Source organism: Tribolium castaneum, chromosome 8 (genome assembly GCF_031307605.1).
Source record: "Tribolium castaneum strain GA2 chromosome 8, icTriCast1.1, whole genome shotgun sequence".
NCBI lineage: Eukaryota > Metazoa > Arthropoda > Insecta > Coleoptera > Tenebrionidae > Tribolium > Tribolium castaneum.
This window is the reverse complement of record NC_087401.1, coordinates 13254153-13266976: the sequence shown is the minus strand read 5'-3', so window position 1 is coordinate 13266976 and position 12824 is coordinate 13254153. Positions and strand designations below refer to the sequence as shown.

General features: G+C 32.1%; 1 protein-coding gene across 5 annotated transcripts; it reads right to left on the bottom strand.

Moving 5' to 3' along the window:
* Positions 1-1618: 1618 nt before the first annotated feature.
* LOC662226 (putative fatty acyl-CoA reductase CG5065) lies at positions 1619-12540 on the bottom strand. 5 transcript variants are annotated; one of them, XM_008196612.3, is made up of 6 exons: positions 12405-12540; positions 8445-8815; positions 8029-8283; positions 4690-5167; positions 2821-3025; positions 1619-2615 (listed from the first exon to the last, which is right to left on the bottom strand). In XM_008196612.3, the coding sequence occupies exons 2-6, from the start codon at positions 8685-8687 to the stop codon at positions 2210-2212; spliced, it is 1587 nt and encodes a 528-aa protein (XP_008194834.1). In that variant the 5' UTR covers positions 8688-8815; positions 12405-12540; the 3' UTR covers positions 1619-2209. The 5 variants fall into 5 exon arrangements, with proteins under 5 accessions (XP_008194834.1, XP_973431.2, XP_008194832.1 ...); XM_968338.5 differs by lacking the exon at positions 12405-12540 and adding an exon at positions 12228-12398 and having other exon boundaries at positions 8445-8869; XM_008196610.3 differs by lacking the exon at positions 12405-12540 and adding an exon at positions 12228-12398.
* Between the last annotated feature and the right edge of the window lie 284 nt (positions 12541-12824).

Genomic DNA, 12824 nt, shown 5'->3' with positions numbered 1-12824 from the left:
ATTTTTTTACAATTTAAACACACATAACCGATTTTATTGAAAATCGGTTAAATGTGTTTAATTGCAAAATTTTGTTAGTATTATAAATATAAAGAAAAAATAAATACAATGAATGAAAATAATTTATTAATGAATTAACATTTCACAAATTATGAAAACATCAATTATAAGAAATAAATGTCGTGTTTGGCTTCCACATATTAATTTGGCGACTTCCTCACCCTCAAAAACCGGTTATTTAACATTATTTTGAAACTTGGAAAAAAATTAAAGAACTAAATAAGTATATACGGACTGTAATAAGGTACCATTGGAGTTTTAGACATGTGCCCAATTCAATTTTCACAGAAAAATAGTGCTTTTAATAGTTTGTGCAAACATTTCTTGTATGTTTTCGTGTTGGTTGTAGACTCACGTTGATGACTTTACAACAAATTTACTTATATGAACTTATTATGAGTAAGAGGTATTTCTGATTTTAATGTAAGGACTCCTCTTTGGTGGATTCACCAGTCTTGAAACTTAACGGTAAAAAGGAGGGAGTTTAAGATACGTTTTTGTGGATTTTGTACAAATGGATGAATGAACACGTGTATTAAATAAAAAACACTATATGCAAGGTAGAAGTCTTAAACGGTGTCCATCATAGATGTCCACTCAAAAAATGCAATTTGGTTTGAATTCTCGAAGTTATTTTTGGTGCCAAAGTCGATATGTTTCTGGATAGCTCTCACAAGTAAAGAGATGCACTGTTTCCAGAATCATGTGTTCCACCCAGCCAGAAGTTGTTTAATAAACGTTGTAGGTAGTCTTTTAAGTGTATAATAGGTCCACACCAGAGCTGGAGATATGTATTACATAGTATTTTTGGTGGCAAAAAAATCCCGACTTACCAAATTTTAGCCTTCAAAAGTTCAAAACTTAAATGTTTTTGAGATTACTTTAGGAGTAGATAACACCAACAAACGAATTCAAATAAGAATAAAAAGAGAAAACCACGAACACAACACGTAGCAGAATAATTCAAATTTGAAATTGAAACATTTAAAATTGAAAAAACTTTTTCACACTGTTGAATGTAGTGTGACATTGCGCGCCAAAGGTTGCTTAATATTTTGGATTTTTGGATAAATTCGTGGATTTAATTTGAAATCACACTACCAAAAGATGGCATAAGTTGTTTCTATTAACGACCGTGTCACGTACCCCAAATTTACAGAAATCTGCATAGATAACGCACGTGGCGCCGTATGTTGGTAGTATGATTTAATAAACCGTTTCTCCTATGCCGCTTGACTAACCCTGGCACAATGTCATTGATTTTAAAAAATTAGGCGCCTTTGCATTAAATTAGGGATTTTTGCGCCATCAGGTTTAACACCATTTATTTGAAAACGACGATTAACACCACCCTGCAAAATTGGAAATCTGATAGATTTGAGTTCAATAACAGCAAACATGTTGGTAATTTTATTTTTCTAATTTAATATCGTTATCTCTAGTTTTGAATACGGAAGACTATGAGTTAGGAGACGTCATATAAAAAACGTTTTCTTTGTACGTTGTTTCGCATCCTAGCCTTTAGATCTCCGTAGTTTGAAATAAATGAGGCACCCAGTAAACAAGTCTATTATTTTAATTCAATTCGCTTAAACAGAGATTTGTTTTATTTCATAATAAAAATTAACAATTACATCATGTAGAAACAATTTCAGTGGAAAACAAGCAAATGATGGTCAAAAGTCGTACAATTTCGCCCTACACTCACTAGATATATCTAAATAATCTTTAAGTTTTTTAAGTTGGCAAAACTTTAACCTGTTATTCAAGAACGACAAATATAAATAATAAATAATTTTATTTATCAACTAAGCGATCCCTTTAGTTTGCTATAAGACTAGTACAATGGTAAAAATAACAAATAAATAAACGACGCAACATTTTCGCTTAAAACCAGGAATAGTAACATTCCCCTGGTGAAAAATGAAAATTCCCTAAGAACGGTTTCACTTACACAGCTGGAATGAGCTTCAAAAGCAAAAAACCACAAACGAATCAATCAATCAATCAATCGATGCTTTTCCCCTTCACCCACTTATGACGTAACATACAATTATCTACAATACACTCACGACACACGATAAAATAGGGGAAAGTGGGACCAATTGGCGAAGAGGAAAAGCGTCGCGACGCCCTACCTAATTATTATCTATACAAATGGCAGCATTCGGGCTAAGTGAATGAGCAGTCTGAGGGCGTTGCCCCACAACTGCCGCAAGGGGGCGTAACGTAACGTTAGAAAATGCCACATGCACATCACCGACGCCACCTGCAAACATCTGTACAACCAATAGAGACGCGACACTTGGCGGCGCGCGTGTGGTATTGATGATGACTCCTCCTTGAAAATGAAACGTCGGATGCCGAGAACATAGTCCTCCACGTACTGTTCCCAATCGATCTTTGCCACGTCAAAACAAAACTCTTCGCGATCTTTCTCGTTCAACTGTTGGCTCAAAATGCGCACGTTCTCGTCGTCGAAATGCCACTCGTTCATCGTGAAGTACTCCAGGCACGTGGCCGCCTTGCACAGCTTATCCTGGATACGAACCATTCTGTAAAAAATATATCTTGATAAGATTTTCCAAACTAAAAAAAATAACACGCCAGAGTAACGTTTTAATAGTATATTAAAGTATATTGCGGTTTTAAAACACGCGCGACTTTTGGAGCACGACCGCGTAGCCGGAGTGCTCGAAATCAAAAAAGTATTTTAACACTCAAAACACTATTAATTGTGAGCAATATTTTTTTACTTACATGGGCTTCCCCCCAGCCATCCAAACCAACCCATCCATAATATACGCCGGTAACCAATGCAACAAATACTTATTAATTATATTCAAAGTTCGGGACGCCGTCACCGTCCCATCCGGATACCACGTGACATCCGAAAATGGGTGTTTCCTCATGTATTTGAAGCACAAACCGACAAAATGTTTCCACGTTATTGGCCTCCTTTGACCTAAAAATACATACAGGGTGACTTATTTGCATCTAGTTAGCTTTGAAATCAGTTTAATGTGAAAAAATTGTGCCGCTCTGCTTAAGTGGCAATAGATAATGCCAATAACATCAGTTGTAAAATTCTCAAATTGTAAGTTGACTAGATGAAAATCATTTTAACACACTTTGTATGCAAAAAAATTCTCACTTTGACTTACAAAATATATGCAGGGTGAGTTAAAAATGCACTAAAATTGTTCAAAAGCTCCACAATTTTAGGTGAAGTGAAGTACAAGGTGTATTAAAATGATGATGAAAATCATGTTAACACACTTTGTATGCAAAAAAATTCTCACTTAGACCTACAAAATATATACAGGGTGACTTAAAAATGCACTAAAATTGTTCAAAAGCACCACAATTTTATGTGAAGTGAAGTACAAGGTGTATTAAAATGATGATAAAAATCATTTTAACACACTTTGTATGCAAAAAAATTCTCACTTTGACTTACAAAATATATGCAGGGTGAGTTAAAAATGCACTAAAATTGTTCAAAAGCTCCACAATTTTAGGTGAAGTGAAGTACAAGGTGTATTAAAATGATGATGAAAATCATGTTAACACACTTTGTATGCAAAAAAATTCTCACTTAGACCTACAAAATATATACAGGGTGACTTAAAAATGCACTAAAATTGTTCAAAAGCACCACAATTTTATGTGAAGTGAAGTACAAGGTGTATTAAAATGATGATAAAAATCATTTTAACACACTTTGTATGCAAAAAAATTCTCACTTTGACCTACAAAATATATGCAGGGTGACTTAAAAATGCACTAAAATTATTCAAAAGCACCACAATTTTAAGTGAAGTGAAGTACAAGGTGTATTAAAATGATGATGACAATTATTTTAAACACACTTTGTATGCAAAAAAATCTCACTTTGACCTACAAAATATATGCAGAGTGACTTAAAAATGCACTAAAATTATTCAAAAGCACCACAATTTTAAGTGAACTGAAGTACAAGGTGTATTAAAATGATGATGACAATTATTTTAAACACATTTTGTATGCAAAAAAAAATTACTTTGACCTACAAAATATATACAGGGTGACTCAAAAATGCACTAAAATTGTTCAAAAGCACCACAATTTTAAGTGAAGTGAAGTACAAGGTGTATTAAAATGATGATGAAAATCATTTTAACACACTTGGTATGGAAAAAATTCTAACTTTGACCTACAAAATATATGCAGGGTGACTTAAAAATGCACTAAAATTGTTCAAAAGCACCACAATTTTATGTGAAGTGAAGTACAAGGTGTATTAAAATGATGATGAAAATCATTTTAACACACTTTGTATGCAAAAAAATCTCACTATGACTTACAAAATATATGCAGGGTGACTTAAAAATGCACTAAAATTGTTCAAAAGCACCACAATTTTAGGTGAAGTGAAGTACAAGGTGTATTAAAATAATGATGAAAATTAGTTTAACACACTTTGTACGCAAAAAATTCTCACTTTGACCTACAAAATATATGCAGGGTGACTTAAAATGCATTAAAATTGTTCAAAAGCACCACAATTTTAGATGAAGTTATGTACAAGGTGTATGAAAATGATGATGAAAATCATTTTAACACACTATGCAAAAAAAAATATCTCACCTGTGCTACAATTATAAATGGGCATGTCTTTGGTTTTGGTCGTTCCGATTCGCCACGCCGCCACCAGCATTAAATTAATGACCATGTCAACGGGCACTAGATCGGCGATTTTTTCCGGATCGCATAACATCGTCCGGAAGAGTCCTTTCCCAGCCGCCGCGATAATACCCGTTGGACCGTTCCAATTATCAACCCAGCCTTTTAAAGGTCCACCAAAACTGCACAAGACTATACTTGGTCGTACGATAACCAATGGTAAATCGCCTTTGTTTTCTTTTAACCAGCATTCGGCCAATGCTTTCGTAAACGTATAAGTATTGGGCCGATTTCCCACAAGACGTGACGTTAACGAATCGAGAAGGCTTTCATCTAAACAATCCACCAATGAGGTGACTTGATCGGGACCCATAGGTGGCGGGTAAATGGTCTCTTTTACTTCGCTACGGTCGCAATTGCAGTAGGCGGTGGACACGTGCACCTATTAAACAAATGACAAATGCTAGGTATTGTCGATTCGTTTCTGTATAATGATGTTTTCTGATTCTAGTTAAGACCGGATTGTATGTTTTTAGTCACAGGATGAGTAATTTAACACTTGATTATGCAACTAACAAAAAAAAACAAATGAAGACAGAAATTAAATAAATTAACAAATGACGAAACATCAAAAAACCGTAGCCTTTGGGTGAAATAAATAGTGCTCAACTTTAAATTAAAAAAAAAAAAAACGTTTTAATTGGCAATTGTTCCGATACGTGTTTGCGCAAAATTGATGGTGTTTTGTTATTGTGAGTATTTTGAGCCGCGGGATGAGTAATTTAACAGTTCATTATGCAACAACAAATACAAAAAACAAGATTGAATAACAGAAGAATTTAAAATTAAATTAACAAATGACGAATATTTTCTGACATTTTGCACAAATACAAGGTCAGTCTAGAAAATACTGTTAGCAGAATCACATGATTCACAACAAATATTAAAGATTACAAATTTATTACAACTTAAATAAAGAGACACAGACAATAAAATAAGAACTTTTTTTACTCGTTTTGTGTGTCACTTCTAGAAAGTGAATGCAAAAAACAAAATAAGTTTAAATTCAATGAAAAACAACCACGAAAATGTTAACCTTGAATCGTACTTTTACATATAATGCGTGTCATATTGTCACAGGGGAGCAACGACACAAAATGGTATTTTATGTTTGTTCTTTATCTTGAATTAATGACAGTGAAAAACACTACAATGAATAATAAATAATACGGTTGATGAAAACATGATTTACAACAAAAAATTAAATAAATTACGTACAAAACAAGCATTTACACGAAAAAAAAAACTAATTTGCCACGTGACATTGCATTTTATCGCATAGTAAATAATTAAGTTGTTGAATTTTAATAAAAATTTGATTATACAGGGTTGCTATTATGTTTTTGAAATACAAGACAATTTTTTTAATGGGAAAATAGATTCTTTTTTGTGTCAAAATAATAGTAAGCAATTCTACAAATCGACCGTTTTAGATAAAAAAATCGACGATTACAACGAAAACATTTATTAGAAACTTTTTATTTACTAATTTAAGAAAAAATACAATTTTTTTGACACTCCCTGTAGATCTAAGTCACGATGTTTTTTGACATTTGTAAGTGAAATGAAATTATTTTCATAGGTAACTAAGTTTTTTCTAAAACTATTTCCACGGATTATCCCAAAAATAATTAAAATGAGGTCGAAATTGTTATTCTGCTTTTACACAGTATGAGACGTGGCTAAAGTTACACTTCACTTTCAAGGCTTGCTCTAATTGAGTACACTTTTGATCTCATGTTATTTAATTCTCGCTGTTTTAATTATTATTATGACATTATTATTAAAGCAATGTATATATTTCAGTGTTTTCACTTGTTTGATAATTCTAATGAGTAAGTTTTCTATTGAAAAATACTCTCAAATTCTCAAAATAATAATAATATTAATCATAGAACTCACATCCTATTTTTACAAGTTTTTACTTTGTTTAGAAAAATCTTACAAATGTTGCGGTATTAACGTTGAATTATGTTTCTAGAAAAAAGTCATTCTACTACATTTCAAAATCGGTTGAATTTAATGAATTTTCTGCATTGCTTCAGCAAGAGTTTTTGAATAATGACGTCAATTTTTATTTTTTTTGATTGGTGTTTCAAATAGTACACATTTTTATCTTTCTTTCAATTATAAAAAATCAAAAAACAAAATAAACAATTCAAAAAAATAAAATAAAAAAAATTCAAATAAAATAAAATAAATGAAATTCAAAAAAAGAAAAAAAAATTCAAAAAAGAAGAACATAAAATAAAAAAAGTTGTTAAACTCAATGAGAGTATTAGACAAAGACCTTTATCTTTTTGTTCTTGCTTTTTTTATACGAGGTGATTATTTTTTGTTATTTTTTTACGTTTAGGTGTCATTGTCCGTTTTTAATTATACAAGAGATTATAAAAGACAATTGCTGCTTAACAGGTAAAAAAAAACAATGAAATAAAGCCCACTATAAGTATTTAATTGACAATATTTTTTTTAATTTATTATTTTTGTGTGCATTTTCATTTTTTTATATTTATTTTTCTTATTACATACCAAAAAGATAAAAATGTATACTATCTAAAACAGTAAACAAAAATGTTGGTTATGATTAAAAAAAAATAAGAATGACGTCACAATTCAAAAACGAATGACATTATAAACGTCATTATGATGTCAAATATAGCATTAAAAAAAATAAAATCGACCTGTTTGAGAATTTTTTTTAAATGACTAGTAACAAAGTTATGAATTTTGTGCGTTACTCTTGGTTCAATCTGTATTTATAATGATGGATTTAATTTTGTTATTTTTGGTAAATTACCATGCGATTTTCTAAAATTTTGATCTAGTTATCCATGACAGTTACGTCCATTACGTTTTTCACTGCTGGCGAAACTGTCATGGATAACTAGATCAAAATTTAAAAAAAAATCGCATGATATACTTCTAATTTAATGAGTTTCTAATTGAAAAACGGTACTGAATTCATAGAAAATAATACACTTCAGGCCTAATTTAACCATTTCCTACTATTTTCTAGAAAAATATATAGCAAAATATATAGTATATATAGTATATAATATATATATAACATAGTATATATAATATATATGCAAATCTTTTGCTGAATTAGGTGATTTTTTTAATCCAAAAATTTCCAATTTTTTTCAGAAAACAAAAAGTTACCAAGGGGGCGATACCAAACGGCAACACCTGGTATAATAGCGACCCTGTATAACCGATTTATTAAAAAAAATCACTTACCAAAGCCTCCAAATTCGTCATTCTTTTGCACAATTCGACCAATCTTTGCGTCCCTAGCATATTAATAGTCACCGATAATTTCAATTTTTCGTCGAATTTTATCGTTGCTGCGCTATGAAAAACAATGTTGACGGTTCTAGCCAATGTTAATCTATCATTTGAACTTATCGCCAATTCAGGCTGTGTTATATCGCCTTCGATGGGTAACACCTTGTGCAGATCCGACGGACGACTCTTCCGAATCGGATCAAACAGCTGTAAAAATAATATACAGGGTGATTCAAAAAAGTATGCCGAAACTTCACTAGTGTGTCAAGTGATCAAAGACAAGCAAAAAACTTTCTATGGACCAGGGTCCGATTTTGGGTTTTGAAAAAGTTATGGGCGTTTTTGTGCAAAAAACCTATAGGTCTTACCGGTGAACACAGTAGCAGTTTTAGGCGTTCGTGCGCGTCTTGGCCCTTCTTGGGCCTGATGAGAAGGTAGATTTTGGCCACTCCTGGACACGCCCTGAGCAACTTTTCGAGCAGTACTTTACCCATGAAGCCGGTGCCGCCTGTGATGAAAACAGTTTTGCCGTTGTAGAACTCGGCAACGCCTGTGTGCGACGAACAAACTCCGTTTTGAATGGCGGCCATTTCGTTTCTTACGGACACCATTTAATAAAAATTCGAAAAAACAACGTCCAACATCTAACAGGAAGTCGGGTGAAAAATTTGTGCTTTTTTTGGAAGAGAGTAGCGGTTTCTGTCGTCTTCAGTTCATTTCTTTCTTCTTCGCTGTGATTCTGCAAACGACAAGAGCACGACTAAGACACTCTTCTTCTTCTCGTCTCTAAATTCTAAAGAGAGAAAAGTGGCGGGTTAGTGGGCTACGGAAGTGGGTCGAGTGAATCACAACATCTTCTAGAAGGTCAATGTCTTCCGTTAGAGTCGCTGCACTCGGATGACGGTCGCGTGCATGGCCCACTAAACCGAAACAACGAGAAAAAATGTGGATATTGCGATACGGACGCAAACCGCACCAGAACTGAACCGCATTGAATTCGCTTGGAGGTGTTATACGCGCGACACTCCCACTCTTATTATGCGCTTCATTTGATTAAAACTTCATACAAAAGATGCATTTTCACGTAATAAGTAAAAGTCGATTTTTTTCGACGATTTGAGCTACGAATTTTAAGTTTTTCAAACCGGTTGACGATGCACTGGCCTACTAGATGCAGTGAAAAGGCGGTTTCACTGTGGAAAGCAAAACTCGAAAATAATAATAAACAAATATTTAACGTAACTGATAAGACAGCGAAAAGTGTCGGTTTTTTATTACACTTCGTTATTAATTGTTATGTAGACTTGACATTTGAGCAATTTGTTGCATTTATTAACAATACAATTATAATATTTGATATCCAACCATTTGTAACGGTTTAAAAACTTCAAGACATTTTTTTTTATGATAAAAACTTAACGCGTTAAGTTGCATAAAAAATATTAAAAACCAAAAACTATATTTTTGCTAAATCTCAAGAACTAATAATGTGACTAAAATTCAAATAAGCATAAATTTAGTGCGAGCAATAATTTTGTTAAGAATCTTTTGCTCAAAAAAGTCAGTTCAACATCGTTGTTTTAGAATAATTAATTAATTTTAATTATAAGAAAGAATAAAAAAATCTGAAAAAATTCACACGTATGTAGAAAAATATGGAGTATTTAATAGCAAAAAGTAATTTCTGTCGAACTATTAGTTTTTAGGATATAGCAAAAACACATTTATCTGACCCACCCTGTATGATATAAATTTCGAATAAAAATTGTGTGTCGTCTAAAAGCAAAACTAATTTCTGTCCATTTTATTTATTTTCGTTAAAAACAATATACAAACTTTTTTGGCATAATGTATATTTTTAACAAGTTTTTAACATTCAGTTTTTCATAAAAAAATAAACTATTGAAATATTTTCTAATAAATCTACAAACTTGCACCGATTTTATGGAAGAACCTTACGACTACCACAATTCATGAAAAAATAGGCGCCTTTATATCAAAATGATATACAGGGTCGCCAAAAAGTATAGATACAGCAAAATATTTTTATTGTTATTAACTTTTTCTTACTTTTTCATCAAGTTCAGAGAGAAAAGAGCTAACAAAAGATTAAGACAACATTTTCAAGGCTAACAAGATTTTACATTTTTCAAAATTTTATAAGTTCAATAATTTTTTTAAGTTTTCACTAAAATAAAGTATGCACCACAAAACTTAGAAAAAATGCTCTTCCTAAAAATATTAAATTTGATCCTTCCTGTCATTTCAAAAAAAAAGTTTTTGTGGAGATAAAAATTTGATAAACATCTATGTTTAAATGTGGAAATCATTCGTAAAAAATGTCATCAAAACTTAAAATAAGCATAAATTTGGTGCTAGCAACAATTTTATTAAGAACCTCTTGCTCAAAAAATCAGTTAAAGGGCGGTGTTTCAGAATAACACAAATTTTATTTTATTTAATATTTTTTATTAATTAATTTTCATTATAAGGAAAGATGGCAAAATTCTGAAAAAAATCACACACATACAGGAAAATATAACGCATTTAATAGCAAACGCTGATTTCTGTACGAGTATTAGTTTTTAAGATATCGCAAGAACACTTTTATCAGGCCACCCTGTACAATAAATTTCAAACAAGAATTATGTATTGTTTAAAAGCAAATTTAATTTCTGTCCATTTTATTGACTTTTATTAAGAACAATTTACACATTTTTTTTAATAAGATTTAAACGAATAAATTTTATATAAAAAAAATTAAACTACTGACATATTTTCTAATAAATCTACAAACCCGAACCGATTTTACGGAAAAACCTTACATCTGTACCATAATTCATGAAAAAATAGGTGCCTTTGTATCAAAAAGATACACAGGGTCGTTAAAAAGTATGCATACAGTTAAATATTTTCAGAACGGTTAAGCAGTAAAATGTATTATTTTAACAATTATTATTGATTTTGAGTTATTTTTTCGTCAAGTTACGGCGGCAAAAAGCTAACAATAGATAAAACAACACTTCCAAGGCTAACTAAATTTTATTAGTTCGATATTTTTTTAAGTTTAGATTAAAATAAAGTATGCATCACAAAAATTATAAACAAATGCTCTTCTTAAAAAAATTAAGTTAATAAGTTTTATGTTCAAAAAACAAAAAAACTGGTTTAAATTTTCAATGAATATTTTCTTTGACTTTAACTACTTACATGTTAGAACAAAGTAAACAAAAATTAAAAATACGAATAAAACAATACGGTTTTAACTGGTTTTAACACTTCACTTAATTTGATATTTTATTGTTATTAATTTATCAAACAAACGACGACATTACTTGCGTTCAAGTTTTCAAAACTAATGCAAATAAAGGTGAAACTTCTTTCGATATCATTAAGTACACATTTTTTCAATTAAGTATTGCGATCGCATCGATTTGTTTCGCTTATTTAGTAAAATAAGAATAGAGAAGCCAGTAAGTAAGTATACACTTGAGTGTGTCATTTTCCTTGCAAGCATTCATGACCATTTGTTCCGTTTTCACTTCCAAGTACTTTCCCTCCAATAAATAAAATATCTTATCAAATTGTTTAAAAAAAACCGACGCAAATTCGCGGAATTTGCAACTTTGTCTGTTAAACAATACGTCAAACGGACGCAAATCTCTATCATTTTTTTAATAGAAAGACTGTTTACTTGTAATTAGAGTCTGGAACTGTGATTATAATTATCTTTACACGTGAACAGGACAACAATTCAAGCATTCCGCACGTTCTTGCGAAGGACATGATGCAATAATCGATTAATTAGCGCCTTTAATTGCATTCAAAGTGAAAAATCGCCAATTTAATTACTTACAAGGCCGGCTAATTGCAGTGCGCCCCCTTAAAAAAAGTCAAAACTTGCAAAAACCCCACTGACGTTTCGTCGACAAATCGCGCCGCAGCCTCCTTGGGAAAAAAGGCCGAGTGCCTTTTTAGGCGTCGCGACGCCTCCCGCGGTGGGGATTGACGTTTGTAGGTTAGGTTCGGTTCAGCGCCCGATTATGCGATAATTGGGCGTCTGCCAGGCCCGTAATTGATTAATTGGTGAATGGGGGGCAAAGTCCGGTTTTCATTCACCGGCGCCCCCACTTTTAGCGCACATTTCTTACCTAACGATGGAAGGCCGGCACGGGCGACGCGATTTTTCCAAAAAGCCAACACGAATATTCATTAACACGTCGATTTAACACCAAGGGGCAAAAGGGGGCTGCTTTCCAATTCAAAGGGACGTGTTAATGAAAAATTTCACTTGTTTGAGGAAAAAATCAATATAATATGACACATACCAGCCTTTGAAATTGGGCGAGTACCATGGAAAGGCGGGCGAGCGGCGCGACATCCCGCGGTGGGCAAACGAAGAGCTTTGAAGGTAAAGTAGGGAGCTTTCGAGCTTTGCGTTATGTAATAATTTTTTGCAATAATCTTCCACGAAATGAATCTTGTTCTTGCTATTGTCGCACCTTATCATTGGTTTATGTCAATATTTAAAGTATTAAAAATTTAACAACACAAGTACCGGGAAAATGATAGTTGGCAAGCGTGTTTTTTTCAACCAAGCTTAGCAAATATTAAGTAACAGTTTATTTTGGATTTAAAATTATTATACAATCGAAACAAATGTCTTAAAATTTATAACTTTGTTGTTTTAACCAAACAATGGCCGGTTTACAAACAATGACAAATAATTGCAATAAAATCAATGACTT